At 44.0% G+C, this 24,152-nt stretch overlaps 1 protein-coding gene across 2 annotated transcripts in view; it reads left to right on the top strand.

Moving 5' to 3' along the window:
- ADAMTS17 (ADAM metallopeptidase with thrombospondin type 1 motif 17) overlaps positions 1 to 24,152 on the top strand; it is a 155,748-nt gene that overhangs the window by 32,558 nt on the left and 99,038 nt on the right. For both annotated transcript variants that reach the window (XM_050978430.1, XM_050978431.1), the window contains exon 7: positions 2,765 to 2,808. In XM_050978430.1, coding sequence (XP_050834387.1) covers positions 2,765 to 2,808 — 44 coding nt within the window. The remainder of the gene's footprint in view (positions 1 to 2,764; positions 2,809 to 24,152) is intronic.

The raw sequence follows: 24,152 nt of genomic DNA on the forward strand, positions 1-24,152 counted from the left end.
AGAATTTCACAGGTCACAGGATGAGAACTCATGTCCTGATTCAGTCAATGGCAAAAAGTGAAGAGTAAAACAGGTTCACAGCTAGAGCTGTGATTTCAGTGTATTATCCAAGACCTCATGTGATAAGGTCAGATGTTGGACTTGCAGCTCCTGCAGTAATTTTATTTCAACACAGCTCTGTAAAAAATTCTGCTAACAGGACTATGTCTCTGTGGTAAGGGACCTTTGCACATGCAATAAATATTAAAATACCTTCCCTGCATTGTTGACTATCATTATAGTATCAGTCATGTCAAGCTCTCACTTCAAAATAACCCATGCAGTTCAGCTCAAAAACGTGCCAGAGAGACACCTGTCATTGAAACCTTTTTAAAAGGAGACCTGTGTCAGGTGCCATGATGGAGCCATTTAAATCACAGGTGTGAGTGAGCCACAGGTGAGACAGATCATTCTTAACACCTTTCCATGCAGTGTTTTCCCTCTGGCTGCTAGGGAAGGACTGTAGGAGTTTCAGCAATGGCCTTTGTGGCAGGGTGTGCCCTTGTCTTTGGAAGAAGACCAAGACCCACCAAACTGGTTTGTGACTAAATGGATGTGTTTTTCTGTTTGGCCACAGAGTTTTGGGATAAAGTATTTGCAATGGTCCAGATGGTTTAAATCTGGCATTTTTGTACATGTATTTGAACAGAAGATGGAGTCTCTTGGTCTTGTGTTTATGACAGTTTTAAGGATGGGCTGAGAAGGTTTCATACTTGAATTGCCAGTGATGTCCAGTTCTGCTGCTGATGTGCTTCAAGCCCTTCCCTAACCAAACAGTGTCACAGCACTCTCTTCACACACAATGGTTGTTCTACCTCTGTAAGACAGTCTGCAAGGTGTGCTGGATCATTTACTGACCCCTTATTTACTAGCATGGTGGTAATTCCTCTGTGGAGCTGCCAGAAAGTGCCAGACACCTTTTGGTGTGGGACAGTGCGAGGAGCAGAAATTCTGTGCATTGTTTGCAGGGCTGGACGGGCTCTGGAGAGAGAGAGAGGCTTTTCTAGCTGTGGCCTCCTGCCATCCACTAATAGTTCAGCTATCTGTTGTCACAAGAAAAGCATCTGTTTGATTTAGCAGTTTATATAACATAATAAGTCCTTAAATAAACCTCTGTCAAGCTGGCTCTGGGAAGCCGAGCAGGCGCGCTGGTGCCAGCTCCGTCAGGAGACTGTCATTAGTCTTCCTTGGGAAGGCTGCAATGCCAAGGTGTTGAGACACAGGCTGCAGTGAAAAATGAAAGCTGGGGCTGGTGTGTGGTCGTAGCTTCCGATTTTTGGTTGGTTCCTGTCTGAGTTTTTTTAACACTTTGATGGTTGTTATGGTTTTTCTGCACTGAAGCGTGGTTGGTTTTCAATGTGTGCTGAACAAGAGCTGGGAATGGCTGTTTGTGCTCTCCTTCCAAGCCCTTGACAGCTTGATTTGTGGCTTTCAAAGGAGTTTGGTATGGAGGGTCTGGATTCATCAGCCACAGTCCTGGGCCTTAAATCTCTTTTCCTATAAACCCTAGTTTCATAACTTTCTTCAAGGAAAGAGCACTTTTAATATTCATCTATTTTTATATTTCTCTTAAGTATTTATCTTTCTCAAAGTATTTTTGATCTTCCTATTGCCAAACTCTTACACTCCAAACCCCAAGGAGACTCAGGCATTTCAAATGGCACACTGCAAATGTACCAATAGGATTCTCTTGCCTCCTCCCAGAGTGAGGAAAGCCAAGGTGATAGAGACTACAGTTCCTCAGCTTCCCTTGGGTTAAAGAACTTCTGAAATGTTTTAGCACATGTGATGTTTCTCTGCAGCTCCTCTTCATTGTGGATTGCAGTGCAAAGCAGCCCTGGTGACGAGAGCTCCTAAAAGTTTAGGCCTAAGTGCTTCTTGAAATGCATTCAAGATATTAATTTAGCTATAAAACACTTTTCCCACGCACACTTGTTTTTCTGTCATGAGGAACCTCATGTACCAAATCTTCTCACATGAAGTGTCAGTGCTTTGGTGGTTAGCTTCAAGGCTTTTATTCTGTTTAATACAGCTCCACGGATCCCTGGCTGATCTGTGGGTGCCACTGGCATCTGTAGTATCTTCTCCTGCCTTGATGAGATGTGGGGAACAAATGGAGTCTCTTGAACCTCTCTGTGTTGGATTTGAACCATAACATGGCAAATCTGAGTGTAATAAGCTTAGCTGAAGCAAATTTACCCATTACCAGGAAAATCCTGAAATTCTCCATCTTCTTCTGTGTCAACATCTGTCTTTCTCTGTTTAGTCCTCCTTTTTTCATGTTCTTTTCCATTCTAGTGAAGAACTGAGAATTTCTGGGTACATATTATTAGTTCTGTGCCTTCACACATCTCCTTCTCCCAGTGTCTTTTAGGGTGCATCACAGGGTTTCTGCTCCTTATTGTTACAATTCTCTTGTGGAAGGAGCTTCAGTTTTAATCCAGGTGTGGAATAAATGTGACATTACAGGCTGAGGCAGGGCTCTTTTAGGTGCTGAATCTTAAGTCTGCTGATTGGACTGTGGTATATGTGGCTGATTCACATAATTGCCTGTAATCTCAGTAGCAATCAGAGCTGCTATCTGTGTTGTCATCATGTAGACTGCACAGCAGCCTTACAAAATCCCCAGACCTCAACACCCATGAAATGTGAGTCATGCACCACTGCTTCTTCCTGGTCTGGAGGCACAGGATACATTTCACTTCTGTTCTGTTTTTCTTTCTAGGACAGATTTCTGCGTGCACAAAGACGAGCCTTGTGACACTGTGGGTAAGTGCAAGAGGCAGGGGAGGGTGTTTTGACATGCACCTCTGTGCTAAGAGGGGTGTTCTGGGCAATCTTGCACTCCTTGGTTTGCTGTAATGTTGGTGTTGCTCTTCTGTGTACCTCAGTGAATGCAGATATGGATTAGCTGAGCAGGGTATGAACTATAAATAAGCCATTAAATTTTAACCCCTTCTAGGCCCTGGAGGTCTCTGGGTTCAGGAGGTATTCTTGAGTATTTCTGCTTCTTTGGAGTGGATGCAGAAGAAACTGCCTCTTGGTGTGTCTGTATAATGTTCCTTTCAGTTCTCTCACCTCAAACAAGGATTTGCTAATTAAGGAGTGTATTTCCTATTGTAAGAACCTGTGTGACATTCCCAGATCAAGCTGGCACTCAGACACTGGAGAAGAATACCTCATTGTGGGAAAGCCAAGTTAAATCTTCTTTTCAGCCTCCTGCTCCTCCTACTTCCTAACTGCCTTTACTTGTATCCAAAGCCTGCATTCACAGGGTCCTTACATCCCACACATTAAATACTTTGTTTATTTATTTCACTCAGGTAGCAGTAACCTTCACAGTGTTCTCCTGTTTTGTTTTTTTTAATCCCCACAGTAGCAGCAGTGTTTGGAGGCACAGCTCAACATCCTCTCTGTGATGATGGCATGAATTTCTTTAAACTTGCCTCAAAATCAGGTGGCCCCTTATCCTCCATTCTGTGTAAACTTGGGATGGATCCTGATTTTCAGCTGTTCTTACACTCCAGTGTTCAGGGAGACACTTGCAGGGATTATGGATAGGGGGTGATGCAGGGCAGGGAGGGAAGTGCCTTCAGCAGGAGCCCTGTGGAAGGCTCATCTTGGAATGCAGCTCCTTCCCTTCCTGGTGTGGGGATCAGGTGAAAGGAGGAAATACAGAGCTGGAGGATACAAACCCATGAGCAAGGACTGGCCTCTGTGTCCAAGTTTTTTCCATTTGGAATCCCTCACAATGTGTTTATTCTGTGTCCAATGGAAAACACACTTCCACTGAGGAAGGTTTTTACACCGTGTGCCTGCACCTGGAGGTGGCTGTGGTAAGATACAATAAAGAAGTTAAAAAAATAAAAGAGAGAGAAGCTGATGGAAGACACATGCTGACTAAAGTCAGAGCTCTTTCCATATTTAAAGAGAGCATTGTTGAAGATCTCTATTCAGGGAATTATATTACCAGAGACAGCATGACTAAGGAAATATTTTTATGACTTCTTTTCTGTTCTTACAATACCCAAGTTATTTTTTGTGCTGCAGCTTGCTGCAAACTGTGGCTACAGTGGAGAAAGTAGTAGATCACAGCAATGAAGATTAAACTCACTGGTTACTCTTTCCAGCACAGTTTTCCAAGATACTTAGAGAGTGAATATTCCTGGGACAAAACCAGTCTGGCCTCTTTGCTCTTTTCAGTCCTACTTCTCCTGCCTTCTCCCCTGACAATTTAATTATGTGGCAGCAAAATCTTCATTTATGCATTTTCTGTGCCCCATTTGGCCCTGTTGTGCCATTTGCATTTTTTCATGGCAGAGGAGGAATAAATTAATCCATGTTCTTCCATGACATGCAGCTGGTTTGAGAAAGTGGTTAGTGTTGGTAGTGCTAAATTTTAACCATGCAATTCTCTGGTTATCCTCCTTTGTCAGGATTGGGAAAAGCAGGTGTCAGTTGTAGATAAATTGGTTTTTAATAGCCAGGCTTCTATGCCATGTGCACACACCTGGGTGATATGAGCAGCAGTGGAGCATGGCTTTGACTTGGGCTTAATATGACTGCAACAATTGAGACAGGTGGATGCCCACTGATCCTCCATGCTGGCTTAGGAAGGTTTATCTTGGTGATTCAGCCATCTCTGCTGTTACCAGGTTCTTGTTTCTCACTCCATCTCCCAGATATTCCTCTCCAAATCAGCAGGACTACCTGTGGGAGCAAGAAGTGAGTCCAGCGAGTGACATCGTGTTTGGTCTCAATGGTTGTCCCCAAAGTTCTCTACAGCAGCAGCTTGCTTTCATGTCTTGCTTTACACTGACCAGAAGAAGAGCATGGTCTCAGCAGGTGCATGTGTGTTTTTACACCTGCTTATGGCTGAGGTTGGCCCTTGCAATTCCAAAGCTGCCATCCTGTAAATGCAGTGAGTGCTCCTAAACCAGGAGACTGAGGCTGCTGCTCTGTATAAGGCAGAGAATCTGGACTCTTAGACTCCTGATTTCTATTCCCAGCTGTGACACTGACTCATTTTGTGACATTTGGCAAGTCACTTGCATTCTGAATGCTTCTGTCTACCGTTGTGAAATGAGGATTTTGAGTGCAAAGCTACAGGAGATTGCATGGCTTAGGGAGGTCTCCTGTAAAGAGTGTGGGGTTCTTGGGGGTGGGATGCAGTCCAGAATCTAATGTTGCTTAGTCATGTTCAAGAGACTGTAAGGAATCTGTTGGGGTATATGTCCTGAAATAAGAGGACTCAGAGTGCTGTGGGTAATGTTATTTTCAGTGACAATGCCTTGATTTTCTTTACATTGTGAGAAATAAGGAAGCAGAACTTACCTTGGTGGAAGCCTTGAGGCCCAGCTGTTGTTGGGAAGTGGGATTATGAAGTCTAAATGCCTCCTAAGAGGTGTTCATTTGTGCTCTGAAAGATCCATATTGAAAAACCTGTCTGGAATCTTTGCCTGCCATGCAGACACAGCGAGAAAACAGCAGCAGGAGGTTTGTATTTGTATTCTGGCAGGGGCCCCTCACTGAAACCAGTTGCTCTGGGGACTTCATTCAAATTTTCTTGGCCCAGCTGCCGGGGTAGTGTGGAGGGTTACATAATGGCAGAAACAAGCTCAAAAATGGGGAAAATGTGTAGGTATGTCCTGGGGTGATACTCCACTGCCCATGCCATGGAACAGAACCACATTTGGGTAAGGTAGGCCTGGGAATGGATGGATTCCAGAGGAGGTGGACAGAAGGAAAACAAAATTCCTCTGTGGAACAGTTGTGGTCCAGCAGCCTCTGCTGTGGGATCCACTCCTCAGTTTGAACAGGGAGGATCTCTTTGTGTGACACAGCCTTGTCACACACCAGTCAGAATTCCCGAGTCTGCTTCGGGCTCATCCCTCACCCAGAGCTGCTGTTTCCTGCAGAAAAATCTCTGTTCCAGCAGAGCTGCCTCCCAGCCAGCAAACTGTGAGTTTAATGCCTTGCTATTAATATCAGGCTGCAGCTTGGAGCCTTGCACACTGTCAGAATCCAACCTTTCTGTGACATAAGCAGATTGAGAATGCCCCTCTCGTTCAATATTTCCACTGCCAGTGCCAAGTAAGCAGCTTTACGGTTAGTTAGGAATGATCCTGCATATTTCAAGGCAAAGCTTGGCCTTCATTCCTCAGTGTACATGTTACCCCAGATCCAAGCTGAAGCTTCCCTGTATTCAGCTAATAATAAAATTGGGGGCAGTGTAGAACTGGGAAATGGAAAATGAGAATGTGTCTTAAATATCCTTAAATTGCCCTGGTTAAAAATGACTTTACCTCTGCTGCAGTCACATGTGCTCCTCTGTGGCCTGATGTTGGGGAAAAGAAAGCAGAGTAAGTGTGTGTACTGCAGAGGGGCAGGCTGAGCTGAAGGAATGGCTGCCTGGAGAAAACCAAGCACAGAGTAGAGGTGATTGAGAAACATAGTTTTCCAGACTCTTTCCACAAGTGAATCAGTGTTTGGAGAAAAACATTCCCATCTCCTGGCTGTTTATTGCAGTAAAGTATTTCAAAATATGCCCAGGTTTGGCAAAAGAGGATCTGTGGTCTGTGTCTCCAAGTAGGCTTTTTTATTCCATGTAAAACACCTGAATAAAGGACTGCACATTTTTATCTTTTCTTTGGCCATTTGCCACCTCTGGCTGGCCTGTCCACAGCAGGAGACAATTCTGGTCATCCTGCCTGTACTGTTCATTTAAATCTTCCTCCCTGGGCTGTATTGATTCAGTGCCTTGCCAGTGTCACAGGAGAGAATTCAACCCCAAGGAAAGGGAAAAGACTAGCTGGTTTGCTCTGAGTGGAAAAGGAATTCTCACATTAAAAACATTTTCCATAGTGGTTCATGTTGAAAGTTTCTGTATATTCCAGGGCGGGTTTTTATTTGATGCCAGAATAAATAGAAATACCTGCTGCTTAAAACAATTCATTAGAGCAGCAGTGCCTGGCTTTAGCAAAAGCCTTGCTGGGGCTGTCCTTCAGAGCAAGCCCAAACCCAGCTTAATGCATTAAAATGAGCACACTGGAGGTTTAAATGTGTTAAAAAAACACTGTCACCTTGATTTGGTGTTTTGGAAAGAAAGGGACCTCACAGCACTGAGAATTTCTGTCACTTGTGGCTCTGCAGGGCAGTGGAGTCAGGCTGCTGACTTTAGGAAACCGTAGGGAGCTGTGGTCCAGTGCAGTGGCAGAGTTTTTCCCTTGCCTTTTGGTTGCTAGGGAATAAATGCTGGGCTGCACAACCCAGACAGTGCTGAACTGTGCTATTGGGCATAATTATCACTACCCACCCTACCCACCACAGCCTTCCAGTTTCTTTTCACCAGCTAGCAATCCCTCCTCTTCCAAATTCCCACTAAAAATTCATGTGCCAAGCAAGTGTAATATGAGATTGCATAAATCTCCACAGAGCCCTGGGATAAGCACAGCCACTCAGGTAATTGGGAATTGCTGCTGCTGTAACCCTTGCTCTGCCTCACTCAGTGTCCTGCCTGTGCTTTTCCTTTTCTTGTTTTGGGATGTGGCTTCAGCCAGGCTGGCTCACTGTGCACTAAAGCCCAGAGGAAAATCCTGCTTACACCAGCCTCAGAATCTTGGTGGCTTCATTGGGGTCAGGATCCTGGTCCTGTTCTTAGATGTTGCCTGAGACATGCAACCCTCCTGATACCATCTTACATTCTGCTTTTATTGTTAAGAAAAGTAGAGCATTTGAATTTTATTTGCCTTTGGGTTTGTTTTGCAGCTCAGTAGTCTTGTTTAAGTTTGTCTTTATTCATTCCATGTACTGAGGGCACTGGTGGATTCTTGATCTCCTTGGTTGAAAAAGGTACTGTCCTTAGCTGGGAGCTCATATTGTCCTGCTGCAAGGGGTTTTTGTAGAAAATAGGTGGTTGATCACTCTCCTCTTTGGGAATGTGAGTGCTATCCACTCACAGTTATCTCAACTTTTTGAATTTTCTCTGTTTCATGTCTTGGGTGAAGGAAATAACTTGGGTAATTAAAACAAATGCAAGTGTTTAGGGGGGAGAGGATTAGTTAAAAGGTTTTCTGTACATTTCTCATTTTTCTCTCTTCCATGTATTTCCAGTTCCCAGCTCGGAGGTCTCGCAGACCCTCAGTTGCTCTCATGATTAACTCCCTTTCCTTTTCCCCTGTTTCTCTTTGGGGTTAATTCAGGGCTCATAGGAGCTCTTCTCAGTTCTGTTCCTTCACGTTGCCTTTGTTCAGCTGGGCCTGGACAGGCAGAGGCTGCTGTTCCCAGGGGCCCTTCAGGGTCTGGTTTCCATCACTCAGACCTCGGGACATGCCCACCGAGGTCACGGAATTTCCCTACGTTTACTCCACTTCAGTCTTCATAAACCTCCAGCAGTTCCTCATTAGTTCTCCTCAATTCATCATTCTCTTTTTGCAGTCCCCAAAATGTGTTTCAGGCCCTTTTATTTTCCCATTCTTTATCTGTCTGTCATGCTCACCCATCCCAGCAGATAAAACAGTGGCCTTGCAGTGTGGTGTGTGTTTGAAGCTTGTTCTCAGGGAGCTGGAACTAAACACTGTCAGCAGGGAGGAATAACACCCTTCCTGCTCAGTACCTGGCCTTTCATGTCCTCCATCAAACTGCTCTTGATCATTAATGGTCATAGCTATTTAAGCTGTTTCTGAAATATGTTCATAGTTATTGTCAGATGTAGGACAGCGTGTCCAAAATCTTCCCATCAACTTCCCCTCCTGCTTTAGTTTGTTAGCTTGTCTCTGCTCATCCTAAATCTTGCTTTTCTTGTTGACTGCTACCTTCTGACCTTCAGACTTTGACTTTTGTCTTTGTTCTGCCTCACCCCAAAGCTGGTGCTGGATGTTTAAGCTGATTTTAGCTTGGAAGCTTTGCCTTCTCCCATGGTTTCATTAAAGGTTCATGGGGATGTGCTTTGATAAATGCAAGTGAGCAGATGTCTAAAATGCTGTGGGAAGGACCCATAGTGCTTTTACCAGGCAACATATTATTGAGTAAATATTCTCCAGGCCATCACATCTCAGCATTATTCAGGGTGGTGCTGATTTCTGTTTGAATGAAATGCATCTTGGTAGAAATATCATAGAATTCTGGAATGATTTGGGACCATTAAAGCCCAGCTCATTCCAGCCCTCTACCATGAGACATTTTCCCCTAGACCAGGCTGCTCCAGTCCCATCCAGCCTGGTTTTCTTCAAAAAATTCAGTGGCTACCAGAACTATGGTCCCTTCCCCTCAGGAATCCAGGACTCCAGCCCAAATCCTAGCCTGGTGTCTCACTGGTGGGTAGCTAAGCTTCTGTCTGCTGCCTTTATTGAAAGGAGTCAGTCACGAGGGAAAATATTTGCCATGACTTTGTTGATATTTTTTCTGATACTCTGACTTTATTCTTTGATTTCAACTCCATCTCATAAATCACTTTATGTGCTAAATCATTGTGCAGCTTGACTGGTGCAGGTGCAAACACGTCCTGCATTCCACTCCAGGGCCATTTCTGTCTGTGTGAAATTATATAGACATGTACACAAAGCACCTGGGAATTTTGGTCTCATAGCTTAAAGGGCAGATACCTGCATGTGATGTTCCTTTCCCCATCTCTTTACCCCTCACCCTCTTGCTGTGTCTGGGGCTTTGACATGTAATCACTCTGGGGGAAAAGGCTTGTTAGGACTGTTTGAACTAACAATTCCCAGTGAATTTGCAGGATAGTGTCCTTCAGAAGCAATTCAGTACATTTTCATGCTGGCATGGAGAGAAAACAATCAGAAGTGTAATATTTTAGTATTTTATTTTGTGTGACAGGCAGGTCTTAGGGTTTTGGTTCTCCTGAATATACTATGCTAGAACTTCTGAATTATAGCTTTATTCCCTAGACATCTTTGTGCCTCAATTGTTTTCTAAATTAGAGATGATTTGTGGGACACTGCTTGAGAACCAAGGTTTTGCTTATGGCTAAGCAGCATTTAATGATGATTTAAAGAAATCTCTGCTGTTTATCTCGGAAAGGGGTCATTGTGTTTGCAAACAGAGAAGCAGGAGCCTAAATAATGTCCAGCTAAGCCCACTCTGCCAAACAACTGTCAGGAAAAGCTCTGGAACTGCTCCTGGCTACTGTGTGTGTGAGGCTGAGAAGCCTTTGAGGCAGACACGAGCAGAACAAGCTCATTATATTTGGTCTGTGGACAGACCATTCGTGTCTTTGGGGGTTTGTAGTATTTCTGCTCTTGTCTCTTGCCTCATCCATGTCAATGGAGATTTGCCATGCTTGCTGCACTGCTTCACTCTGCAGCCCCATCACTTCCCCTTGCTGAGGGTTTGTTTCTCTGGGGGATTCTCACCAGAATGATCATAAAACAAATAAAATCATCAATTCTGCTTTCATAGCTCACCCTGCTTCTTACTTCCCCTTTTGTTATAAAAGGCTGTGGAAAGATAAATAGTATTTCTTTTCCACGGTGTCAGACCTGCTGTCAGTGCTCTATAAATAACCCCTCTGGGCTGGGAATGCCAACCCCAGGCTCTCTCTGCAGCAGAAAGCAGAATCTTCTGCTATGACACGCTTCAGGCCAGGTGGACAGGGGAAAATGAGACTCATAAAAACCATTTCTCCCTGGTTCTCATCCAAGAACATAGAATGATTTTGCACATCCCCATTTCCAGCCTGGCGCCGTACCCGTTAATTCCTGGTGCCTCCCTGACAGACCATGAAACAACACATTCAGGGGTTTTTGCACTGTATTTTATTGGTAAAAAAAGAATGTATTGAGAGGAGAAGGAAATGAATTTGTAAACAGGGCCTTTCCTCAGTAAAATCCAAAGCTCTGTACCAAAGAGATCAGAGCTGTGATCCCCATGGTGCAAGTCTACCAGAGGCAGCTCCACTTCCTTGGGCACCAGCCAGTTCTTCAGGTCAGTGAAATAGTGGTTAAGCCCTTCAACAGGCCAGAGGTTTGTGTTCCTTCTTTCCACTGCCTGGGTCCTTATTTTCCCCTGTGTTTACACATTCCTGGTCAGTTTGCTGCAGACTGCAGCACTTCCAGAAATCTGACGCGTTTCTAATCGAGAAACCTCGGAGGTTTTTCTTCTCCTGTCAGACATAGATGGCTTTTATCCAGTTGACTGCTTTACAGTGCCTTTATCCTTTGCTGGCTTGAAAACATTTCAGATAGTTCCTATTGTTTTATAGACCCTGTAGCTAGAAAACCAAGCTTGTGTAAAAACATCTGTACATAGCTGTGCAATAGGCTGCAGACATGCAGGGCAATAAGGCATGATTGCATTCATTGTAGCATTTGCTCCACTGGATAATCAAATAGAAGCATTCCAGTTGCACACAGGATATGTAAGAGTAAAGGAAGGAAATGAAGGACAGTTGCCTACTGTACTTTTACATTTCTTTTGTTTTGCAGCTGCCAAGGTGAAATGCAATTTTGAGAGTGAGTTTTAAGTAATGTGGAGATGAGATTTTACTGGTGATAACCAGGAAAACCACAGTGGGAAATGTGCATAAAACTTTCCCTCCCCTTCCCCAAGAAGGGAATTTGATCTGTGCTGATTTTTTTTTTTCATTTGAATTGGTTTTTTCCCAGCTTTGGTTAATCATCTGGTAACATGACCTGGTATTATACCTAACCCATTTGCAGGGTGTCTGGTCCTGGCAGGATTTTGCAACACCAAGTGCACTGAGTAGACTGAAAGTCACTTTAAATCCTTGGAATGTTGTTGGGCTTTATTTAACAATTCTCCTACTGCCTCAGCACAAATTCCAAGCTTTTCAGCTGGGATTGTGCTCCCTGTAATGCAAATAGGAATTGGGTATCTAACAGTACTTTGCAGCACTGAAAATCTTCCCTGTGTTTACCAGACATTGAAAATGTGCCCTGTGTTTACCAGTGTGCTGAAAGTTCAGTAGGGAGTGTGCACCAGCCAGCTGTGATCCACTACAAGCTCATTCCATGGCTGGAAATATTAATGGCAGGTGCTGTGGGGAAGGTGATGAAATTTTGAGCTGACCCAAGAATCCACAGACACATTCTGGAAATAAATTACTGTCTCTAAATGCATGGCAGAATACTTTGAATTTTACACATACAGATTTGATCAGATATTCCTTGTAGAAAATACTGGAAGGTGACTACAGATAGGGAAATTTTAGCCAAGTTATCACTGACAGCTGTATATACATATGTGTGTGTGTATTTGTGTGTAAACTGTCTCTTGAACAGAAGTGGATTTCCTTGGAATTTCATTTGGACACAAAGGTTCTGCTAAGTAGGTTTACTAATTTCAGGGTCAGAATCCTATTATCTGCAGGGTTTTGCCTGGATTAATTTGACAAATATATCAGCTGATAGAAATACATTGAACTTATCAGAATAATAATAGTAAAACCCACTGACTCAACCCATCAAATAATTCTCCTCCTGTACTCTTTCAGCATGATTTGTAGAATGTGAAGGATTTCTGTGTTTGCTTAGCTTGGAATTAGCCTTGTATTCCTGCTTTGGTTGGTGGTGAGGAGCAGTCAGGAGGTTTAAGGCACTTGTTGGTTTTGTGTGGTTGTGTCATACATTTTTGTGGGGCTGTTTGCACTAAGGCTCTGCCTGCCCATAGCTGGGCTGCTGGGTACACATGAATGTTCTGCTGAGGATCTGCTTGTTGCTTTTAGTAATATCATCCATCAGGCTCCAGCATGTACAGCAATATTTGTGCTGTAGCAGACAAACAGTGTAAACACTGCAGTTATTTATAAGAAAACTGGCCAGTGAGTTAGGAAACTCTGTGTGGATGTTTTTATTTATTGAAAATGAGTCCATCAGTCTAATCAGATTTCGTTGTTCTTGAAATGACAGGAAAATAGGAGGCTGAAGTTAGATTTTGATTTAGAATGTATTTTTATATTTCTGTTTAAGAAACCTGTATGCTCATGTTTCTTTTGTGTGCTCCAGTTTGTTTGCTTTTCTGGCTCTGTCAGTCAGAGAGCAAATGTTGTCTCCAGCTTGGTCTTGTCTAGGTCCAAGAGTGGATGAAATTCCTGCTATAGCTCTCTGGACCTGTGTCCTGGCTCCTGGGGAAGTCTGGTGCTCCTTCTAATGCCTTTGATGACTCTTCCAAGTGTCTGCTCACTTCAGAGGGGCAGTACTGTTCACTGGAGCTGCTCTGCCCTGCCAGATGGTTTTCCCTGTGATTCCTGCCTGACCTGTACCACATTCAGCAGCATCTGAATAGAGATGCTTTCCTGTAGCAATCCTGGGATCCTGCAACACAAAAGTGTTGTTTAAGGGCTGCAGAAGTTCTAAACTTTCTAGTTTCCTTTCAGCGATGTCTGGTACCTCATCAGAATTCAATAATTATATTTCAGTTCATGTTCTTCCTCCTGGTATCTGGTTCCTTCTTCCATGATGTTCTCTGATTTGCCCCAGACTTCTTTCTGTGGATTATCTGTCTCACATGGATCTTCTCATTTCCCTTCTCCCTCTGGGGAGCCAAAGGAGGGGCAGAGGTTCCTGGCACAGCCCTCCCATGTTGGCATTCCCTGGGATGTCTCTGTGCATCTGAGGAACTGTGCAGGGTGTGAAGCTCCTGGCTCAGAGCAAAGGTCTGGATTCTGAGAGCATTTGGCCCTTTCCACGATGAGGAATCTCAGCTCTTGCCTGCTGGAGCCAGGATTTTGTTCAATGCACTGATGGGTTTGCAGAGGTGCAGGACCCATGCACCAGTGTCTGTGAGCCACAGCAGGATCTGAGCATGGAGGTAAATAAAGCTTCCTGCATTTACACTTAAGAAGAAAGACAAAAGTCAACCTTCTGGGGGTGAAAACTGAGTAAAAGAAGCCAGGAAATGATTTAATGCACTTTTCCAAACCTGGGAGTTATAATTTGTTGGTTCCAGTGAGACTTTGATCAAGCCTGTGCTGATTTTGATAGCTGGTCCTGTTAGAGAGGATGTAATAGACATCCAGCTTGTTCTGTGGGGATGCCATGAAGCTGATTATGTTATCACTAATCAGGTGGCTTTGTTGGGAAATGCTTCTCATAAAATGGCAGCTGCCAGGAGACCACTGCTACTGGGCTCCCAGGCAGGCTGGTTCAAAAATACCCCACCTGCCTAGCTGGGGAGTGCAGCTGCTCCTGCTGCAGAGTCCCCCAGGAATCCTGAGTGGGCTTTGACAGCTGAGGAGACCCTGCAAACTGTGCTGCACACTCAGGACAGAATTCTCAGTCAGGGACACAGGGCTTTGGCTCAGAACTGGAAGTGTCACCCAGGCAGGTATTGAGGAACAACTGCATTTCCTGGGGGTGTTTTATTTAGAAACATGTGGGACTAGAAGAGGCACTTCTCTCCCCTGTTGGGAGAACTTCAGCACAAAGTCCTGGAGCAGTGACATGAACACACAATGTCCCCTGGCTCCTGCAGGATCCTGTGACAATTTTCTTTAGTGCTGTCACTGTCAGCCTCCCGGGCTGTCACTTCTGAATTGAGTCCATAAAGGCCCCAGGACTGGGACTGTGCCTTGACTTGTGTCTGTGAGGCACCAGGGACTCCCTGGCTGCTGTCAGTCATTGCAAGGAGCTCAGTGCTATTCATCCAAATTTGTGTTTTCTTTCACTGGAGCTCAAGTTTGAACATGAGAGATTTCTTTTTATAAAGTGTGAGAAAAGCTCAGGCTGGTCTTTTTCAGAGTGAGAATTTCTCTGTAGCTGGTGGCTTTAAAGGTGACATTTCATCTTTGAGGAATCTACAGAAAGGGGTACTTAAGGAACTAGATTCAGGACATAATAAAATATCTCCAGCCCTGTAACCTCTGAAATTAGCCATTGCTTCTCTTCAGTCTGGCTGATGCTGTGATGTGTTTATGTCTGCATAAACCACCCTGTGGGTCATTCCCTTCCTGGGGAGTGGGTGCCAGGATGGACAGCTCTGTTTGGGAACCCAGAGGAGAGGAGAAGCCCTTTGGGTTAGCAGTAATCCAAAGATTTTAACCTGGTTTGGTGGGTGTGTCTATGCCCTGTGTGTGCTTTGTGCTCCTGTCTGTCTCCCCCAGTGATGGTTGTTCCCTAATATTTTTATAACCCATTGGCTAATTGGAATCAAACTTGAGGATATGGAGCTCAGAAATATTAGGCTTTCAGAAGTTTTCTAAAAATTAGGAAACTAAGCAGAGGAAGGAGCCATGTCCCTCTGATGCTCCAGTGAGATTGCAGCATCCACGTTTGCATCAGGAGCCCCAAGTGGAAGTGGCAATCTCTAGGAAATCAAGCCATTAATTTTGCAGTAAGTTTAGGGATTTTTTATTTATTCTCACCTCCCTTTCCTCGGTGCTATTGTGCTCTACCAGAACAAATGTGATGTCTGTTGGTGGTGTTTGGGGAGAGGAGCAGAGCCATTCCAAGGATCATTTTCACTCCCCACCCCTGGCAGCAGAGGTCTCAGCCAGGGTTGCTGAGGGGAGGTGCTGGGTATCAGCTTTTCAACCCAAGTTCTGACTTAACAGAGTAACTCAACCCCATTACCCTTATCAGGCACAGCACTAGGATTTGTCAGCCTTGTCAAGTCAGGCTGTGAGGTTAAACCAGCACTCAGCAAAGAATTAAAACAGAAAGGCTGAATCAAGAATTACTAAATAAGTTTATCAGTGCTGGCTGGCAGCTCACCAATGTGAAGCCAGGAGCTTCAGCAGCCCTGGAAGTCAGGATGTGGGAGCTGCATATGAAAAGTATCACAGAAGGAATTTGGGAAAGGATCTGTTTGGGGTTGGATCACTGTGCATCATCCCATTTGCTGCCTTCCCTGCAGCTCACCTGATGTTGCCAGGAGAACAGCTTTGGCATGCATACAGCACCTAAAAATAAAATACACTTTAAATATGAATGTGTTTTGAAAGTGTAGATTCATTCAGGTTTGGAGAGTAACAATTGCTGAGTCATTCTGTAAGAGCATGGAAACAATTCAATGGGGAGCTGTGGAAGAAAGCCATTCAGCAGCAGCACAGGTGTTCAGCCATCTCCAGAACGTTCAGCAGGCTGGGCTGACACTCTCTAGACACTGAAATATTGTTCATTAATGTTGTTTAACCATTGCAGGACTGATCCTTGCTCATGAGCCCACCCCTGACCAACACCACAGCAGGGAGAGATAGGCATGGCTCAGGAAAGCTCTTGGAACTGTTAAAAGAATCTTTTAATTTAATTTGCAAAGCTTCATGAGTTACTTAGTGTTTGTAACTACAGGAAGGGAAAAACTGGAACTGAATTCTGCACCCTGACTGTTTGCTCTTAAAGCAGATGCTGTTTGGTACAGAGACTCCAAATATTTTTTCTGAATTATTGCCAAGTCTGACCTTGTCTCTTCATTCTGGAAGGGAGATAGTGAGGAATTTAAAGGCTCCAGAATCCCTGCTGCTGAGTTCCATTCCTTTTAATGAGACTGTTTAGCAGTCTCATTAAAAGCTCTGATTTGATATTTTTCTTCCTTCTCTCTGAATTCAGGCCCGTTGAAGCAGGTGGCTCAGATGAGTTGCAGGGACAAACTGACAAGTCCAAAAGTGGAATTGACAGAACTTATCTGAAAAAAGGAAGATGAAAATAGCCCCAAGGCTGGTTTTGGAACCTTACACAGTTTGCAGAGCTGCAGCTATGGCAGGCAGTGCCAGGATTGCTTTTCCATTCCTTGGGAGATGTAAGCCTGCAGGTGGGAATCCATCCTGAAGACAGGTGTTGGCAGACTGACACAGGCACGTAGCAGAGTGGTGGGAAAATGGAAGAGTTATGTTTTTCTCTTTTTTGGATGAGTTCTTTATTTCCTGAAAGATGCAGCTTAGGGGACAACTGATGCAATTCTTGAGTTAAGGTCTCTTCCACCAGACAGCAGAGGTCAAAATAAAAATACTGAAATACTGGTGTTTGATAACATCTGGGAAAGGGAAGGGTGAGATTCATAAAGGCTGTTTAGAGCAGGAGCAGGTGGAGCTCTCTCCTCTTCTCAAGCTATCCAGCAGGTGAGGGATGTGGAGTCATTTTTATCCTGTGTCTCTGTGCTGCAGCCACTGCAGTGAAAGCAAGTTACTCCCAGAGCTCCACAAACCCTGAATCCAGTGCTGAGTCCTGCTGCTGCCTTGATGGGCTGCCTGCCTGTTTCCTATTGTCATGCTGATCTTTCCATGCAGGTGGGAAGGGAAGGTCCTGCTTAACTCTACAGCAGCTTGTAGGAAGCACTGGCAGGTTCCTCCACTGAACACCATGAGTCCAACACAAGATACTCAAATCCAAATGCCTTTGAGCTCCAGGCAGAGGTGACTTTCAAGGGTCAGGATCCAAATCCTGATTTGCAGCTTGGTTTCACTGTTGTGGGTAATGTTTTCTTTGAGTTCCCAGTCTCTGTTCCTGTAGCCTTTCAAAAGCATCAGGTCTCTGCTGCCTTCTGCCAGATCTGATTCTTTTCTGGTGTGAGATATCCCTGAACAACATTGTCCCCTGTGCCTCTCTCCTTTTCTCTCACTATCTTGTATCTCTCTGATTTCCATCTCTTGTTCCTATACCAGTTCCAACAGCTATCCCTCCTTTATGCTCAGTGCCAGGGTTTGCCCACACCTCCCGGCCTGAACAATTCCATGTCCTCAGACTCGTTCAGTAATTCCTCAAGTGAACCCAAGATGCCAGAGACTTCTGACCCAGGGCTGGAGATCCATTTTTCTCTAGCAGTAAGTACACACAGACATTCTCAGGGAGCTCATCTTCCTTTCTGATCTTATCTGCTGCCCTCCTTGACCCCTGCCTCCCTCAGAAGTGACTCCCTGCTGCCTAGGAGATCAAAGTCATGTTTCCTGAAGCCTTGGAAAACCCATATTATCTCCATTTGCTACTTTTCTGTCCCTGTCTCTTCTCATTCTCTTATCTCTTCCCATTTCTCTTCTTGCCTTGTTCACTAAATTTGAATTATGCCAGGCTTCTGTATTCTTCCCACCACGGTGTGTTAACTCACTCAGTCCAATCTCCAACTGGAATCCCTCTCTCAATTCCACCTGGCCAGCTCTTCCCCTGCCTTTCCTCTCAACAGCTGTCCTAATATATCTTACTGGGAGTAATCCAGCCTATGTAATCCCTGTGTGTGTGTGAGCATGGAGACTTTCAGCACCAGGCAGTGATGTCTGTAAGCAGATGGTGAATTAGCTGCCTGGATTTGGGAATCAGCATTCAGGAATGGTGGTCTGATTTGGGCTAAATGTCCCAAACCCCATATTTAACTAGAGAAACAGGATTGCAGGAAGGAGCTGTGTTTGAGATCTGCATTCAGCAGCAGCCCAGGCTCTGGGGAGTGTTGGGGAGAAGCTCTCAGGAATGTGGCTGTTAGCATATCAAAGTAGAGTAAACATGGAGATGATACCCTGCTTCCTCTGCCCCAGTTAATTAAGGCACTCCTCATGTCTCCTTGGAAGGGAGGATTTATTAATGTGCTGTCATGCAGGGGAGTGATGGTTTGCTGAAAGGGAGGAGCCATTAATGGCACGGAGGATGTCAGGCTGAACAAAGAGCAGATGTCAGAGAGAGAGGGAATTTCTTTTATCTCCTGCTTTGCTGAGGTCTCAGATCCTGGTGTTTTATCATAAAAGCTTAGAAACATAGGGCTGGAAAGAACTTCAGGTGGGCTTTTAGTGCATTCCCTTGCTGCAAGGCAAGATCAGTGGTGCCTGTGTCACTGATGGATATCTGCTCCACAGGGCTGAGCAGGGTGCTTGTTTCCAGCTTTCTCTAAACCCAGTGAACACCACACCTCTCCTCAGGTATGGTCAGTGTGGTGAATATTTTGTGTTTGTGATCCCAAGTCCTGGTGAATGGCACTGGAAAGGAATGTGGTTTCAGAGATGGCCGTGTCAAGCCTCTGAGGGTTTCCAAGGGTTGTCTGCTGTTATAATGCAGCATGAATAATGTTTTTGTAGGCATTGGTTAAAGGGATCTTCTTGGCCAAAAAAAGTGAACATCTCTCAGCTGTCTTATCTCACTGCATTTGCTGTCTGAAACAGCTTTTGCTGGTGTGGGTGAGGACAGATATCCCTGAAGCTAGGAGAGGTCTCAGTCTCTAGAGCTTTGCTACTGTCAGGGCAGCCCCCTGTGCCTAAATCAGTGAATTAGCAGAGTGTAAATCCAATGCAAACAACACTGGAGTAAAGCTCTTGCCATCTTGGGGAATGTCTGTGTGTGGGCAGGTTGGTAAAGGGGCAGATAAATGATTCATCCATTAAACTTGTAAAACCTCAGGAGGGTTCCCAAGAAACAGAAAAGCCCTGCAGAAAGACTGAAAGGTGAAGCTGAGGGTTGGCTGTGCTGGGGAGGGGATTCCACGTGCTCCATTAATTGCTGTCCTGCAGGCTAATTAAACAGAGAAAAAGAAGATAGCAAATGCACTCCTCTAAGCTCTGATGATTAAATCTTGCTGCCTCTGCAGGTTTACAGACATGAAGAGGTCTGGCCTCACAAAGGTATTTTTATCAGGAAGGCACTGAGGAGGGCAGCTGGTTTAGGTGTCAGGTAATTTGTTTGGAAATGGGGCAGTGCATTCCTACCTGGGCTCCAGTGTGGGATGAAAGAATTGACTGAGCTCTGTTGAGCTGCAGTGGTGCCATGGCTAAAATTTGGGTGTTTCTGCCTGACTCACAGTCCTTCCACAAAGACTAAGGCACGTGGTTGAACCTGGCTTGTTCAGCTAGAGCTCTGGTCTTGTGAAATGTTATCCAGGACCACTCATCAGACCCTTGGGTGTTGTATCAATATTCAATGCCAAGTATCTCTAGTTATTCCTAATAACTAGAATATTTAATATCTACTGATATCTGTAGTAATGCCTAATCAGAAAACTCTCTCCTGCCAGAGGTATTGAACATTTCACTCATTTGTGCTATGAGGACCTTGTGTTCTGAGGAGTTTATAGTTTATCCTTGTGAGCTCCAGGAACATCAGCTGGCACTGTGAATATCAGGGAGAGATTTGATCTGTTGGTCCTTCAGGATGAGTGTAATGAAAATCAGGAGATTCAGAAAGTACCTACACTTTGTGTTTCAGCTGTTTGTTTTTCTTGCTGGGCTTTTGGGATTCTGACAGCAGTTGTGTACACTGGAAATGACAGTGTTTTCAGAGGAAGAAGTTATTTTATTGGGCACTACAGGACAGCTGTGTGAGTTCTGGGAAAGTTGTGCTACATCTCTGCAGGTTGTGGTTTTACAGGGGTCATGGTGAAATTCAGGACAGGCTATATTCTCCACAGGGAGAAGAGGATTCTGTGGTGATGGGCACATTTGCAAAAAGTTGCCCAGGTGCAGAAAGTCAGGATCTGGTGGGTATTCTCAGGAGTCCTGGTGGTTTCCATCAGCTGGTCCATGACATCAGAAGCTCTTCCTCTATAAAGAATTGAGTTCAAAATACTGTGACTTGCCCTGGTGTGATTATTAACTTGTTTTCCTACCTGACTGTAGCTGTGTCTCCTGCACTGGATGCTTGCGCTGTAATTTCTGGAGTTGGGGTTCATGATGAGTGTGTTGTTTCCTGTGTGGTTTTTGTTAAATGCAGTAACAATGAAAATTTTTGCTAAGGGAAACAGTTTCCATACATGAATATTGAAGTCTAATGGAAACCATGTTGTTACTGCAAGATTAACAGAAATTGGCATCTTGGAGGACTAGCCAGCATGAAGCCAAATTAATCTGTGCCACTAAGATTGCATGTCCAGCTTTGAATTAGGACATTCTCATAAATGAAGGAACAGCTCACCCTGTTCACTCTTCTGGATGATCCCTCTAAACCAGACTTGGCCTGGAGGCTCAGTGGTGACAGCCTCAGCCTGTCTGTGTTGTATGTGCTGCAGAGGGCCCTTCCATGGATACAGTTCTTTTTCACCTGGATACTGCTGGCTCTGGAGACCTGTGTTTATTCAGCTGTAGAACAGTGTTAGTACCTATCTTGGAGAGAGTTTAGTGGGTTTCTTCTTTAATGTTTCTTAAATTTTGGAACCTTTTCTATGTAGGCTTTATAGAAAGGGAGAAGTATTTTTCATTTTAAGTATCACAAGCACTGAAAGATTCCCTTGGTGACTGACTTGATGTGTAAATACAGGCAGGGCATCTCTGTCAAACATATCATTGCCATTGAATGGAAAGGCAGAGCATGAATCACTTCAGGGTTTCCTGATTTTACTCCTGTAGGATGTTAAGAGAGGCTACAGGAATGTAATTGATGGCAATGTGTGAGCTGCACAAATTGAAAATCATGGGAGGATGAGAAAAACATCAGCTCAACACCAAAGTAGTAATGATGGGGAATGGGAGCTTTGCTCTGAGCATGTGGATGTGCAGGGAGTCTCTGTCTTGTGCCAAGCAGACTTCAGGACTGGGAGTTTGGCTCCCTTCCCAACAGCAAATACATTGAGCAGGAGGAGAGCCAGCCAAGTTTTAATCAAGTAAAAGTTCTGTATCCAGAGGTGTTTGGCAAAAGAAGAGATTAAAGTATTAGGAGTGCAATGAAAACAAGACATTAGAGAGTTGAAAGCTGGAGTACCTGGACAAACCACTTGCTGAGTGAGTACTCCAGAGCCATCAGGAGGGAGCCCCAGGTGTTTGGAGTAGGACAGAATGGGAGCCCACACACCAGGACTTGTCTTCTCCCAGCTTTGGCCATCCATGTGGCAAGTGTGTAATGTCCTCATGCCTTGCTGGGCTGGGGGGAGAGATGGGATCATTCCCCTTGGAGATACTGCTGGTGGAGGGCTCATAGCTGGCAGGAAGGCCAACAGCTGCAAACTGTTTATGTATGACAAGTTTTTGGATAAATGTGAGTTTACACAGTTGCCTGTGTCCCAGGCTTGCTGTGGAAGTGCAGATAGCTCTGTGTGTCCAAGCCCAAGCACAGAAGTTATGGGCTGTAATTATGTAATTTCTCAGGAGAGAAAGGAAAAAAACCCTCGTGCTTGGTAATAGTAAAAATAGTAATTGGCTTTCCTTTCCCTCTTCCACTGATGCTCCTGCTTGACCTCTTTTATATATTAAAAATAGATTTGTGGTAATTGCTGACAGCATATCTGAAAGATAAGGACATTTTTCCCCCAAAGAAAGTCACTATCTGTATATTTGCAGAGGCACATGAGAAGTGTGGGGTTTTCTTAAAAAATAAAAGACAAAAATCCCAGTTCAGCTTCCTTCCTTATTTTTCTTTTTCACACGCACACACCTGTCTCACAGACAGAGCCAGAAGCAAAATTACCAAATAAAAGCATTTCCTCTTATATTATTCCCAGCCTGGTAGAACCATGGCACGCCAGGATTTTCACAAACATGTCAGAATTTGTGAAGTTTTTATTCCAGTTCTGCAGACTTGAAAGGCTCAGATAAAAATCTGGAAATTTAAGAGGCAAACAACAGTTTCCATTCATCCCAATGAAGATATAAATCATGTTAATGCAGCTTCCAAGGCATTGTGCTACTGTTGTTGTTGGTTAAAGGTGTGTTTTTCTCTGCATATCAGTTATTTGGATCATTGTACTGGTTTACAAAAAAGCTGCATTTATGTTAATGGTTCAGCTAGATTTACTAAAGATCTGGAGTCTGCTTGCAGATCAATAATTTATTTGCTGTTGATATTCTGATGAGAGGAATTCATGCTAAAATGTATTGGTCCAAAGGAAAATTATAGTCTTAGGAAATAGTTTGATAGAAAAAATAGATTTCAAAAACGTTTTTAAAGCAAACTTTTTAGGCTTAAAATGTGATACCAATTTGTTATAACTGGCTTGCTGTTCCAGAATGATTCTTATTAATAAGCACTCAGCAACTCACAAGCTGGACTTCTTACTGAGCTCATTCCATGTACTCCAAAGGTTTCTTCTCTTCCAGGATTATGAGTTTCTCTGCCCAGTCCATTTCTGTAATAATAAACTAATTTTAATGGCTGCATTTTTTAATTGATCATTGCAGATATTATAAAATGGCCACACAGAATTCACATTAAGCACTGAAAATAGCTAATAAAAATAGATGACTAAGAGTCTGTAACTGAGCCACAGTCTCTACTTCTTTGACCACTGGTGGATGTACAAGTCCTTAATCATTACTTTTCCACCTTTGAATAATGAAGGTTTTAGCACAGAGCAAAAGCCAAAATAATAATGTGGATATGCATTGCCAGGTTCAGTGGGGATTAGAGCCAGTAAACAAAGACTTCAGAAGAATTACTATTTGGGATAATGTATTTGACATTTTAATTGGTATTTAACATATTTTAATATATTGCCAGAATTCTAGACTGTTCTGCTGCACCACACCTCCCAAAAATGGGAATGTTGCCCCCTTCCTTCTCCATGATGGCAAACATAGACCCAGCCTCATTTTATAAAATCTCTCAGAAGGAATTTAGAGTGAATAATTTCAAGCAAAGCTGACTTGCCTGATTGACCCCCGAGCCTGAAATGCAATTGTTGCTTCTCAGTTAAAACCTCATGTGTCAGACACAACTGAGAGAGATATTGGCACAGGTTACTGGAAGATAAGGGTGGAATAATCAGGCTTAGTAGTAGGAATAAAACACATTTGGTAAAAGTCCTGCTCTGGTCAAAACTGCTGAAAGGGAACCAAAATATCTCTCCCTATTCAGTAAAAGTGTCTTTCAGCTGACTCAAATGCTTGGTTTTGGCTTCCCTTTAACCAAAAAGGGACTCATTCATTGGGCCACCAGGTGTGTGTGAATTGAGCTTGCAATCTCAAAAATCTTTCCCAAAGAAGTCTGTTCCCTCCTGAGCAATTCCTTGACATCCTTTGGACTATTCTGCATAAAAGAAGCAAGTCAGTCCAAGGAGAATGCTGAAATCCAGCCTTTTAGGCCATTGATTTAAAAGGTTAAATCTTGATCTCATTTTTTTTGTTTGTTTGTGGTATGGATCTGCCCTTTCACAGTCATCATTTTTAATGTAAGCAAGTGTTAGTGCCTGATTTCTGCCTTCACTCTTCTCTGCAAGTGCTGAAGTAAAAGGCTGTTGCCCATCCCTTCATTCCATCCAGAACACCCCTGGCAGCTGCATCCTTATTATTGTCAAATCTCATAAAA

This window comes from Serinus canaria, chromosome 10 (genome assembly GCF_022539315.1).
Source record: "Serinus canaria isolate serCan28SL12 chromosome 10, serCan2020, whole genome shotgun sequence".
NCBI classification, from domain to species: domain Eukaryota; kingdom Metazoa; phylum Chordata; class Aves; order Passeriformes; family Fringillidae; genus Serinus; species Serinus canaria.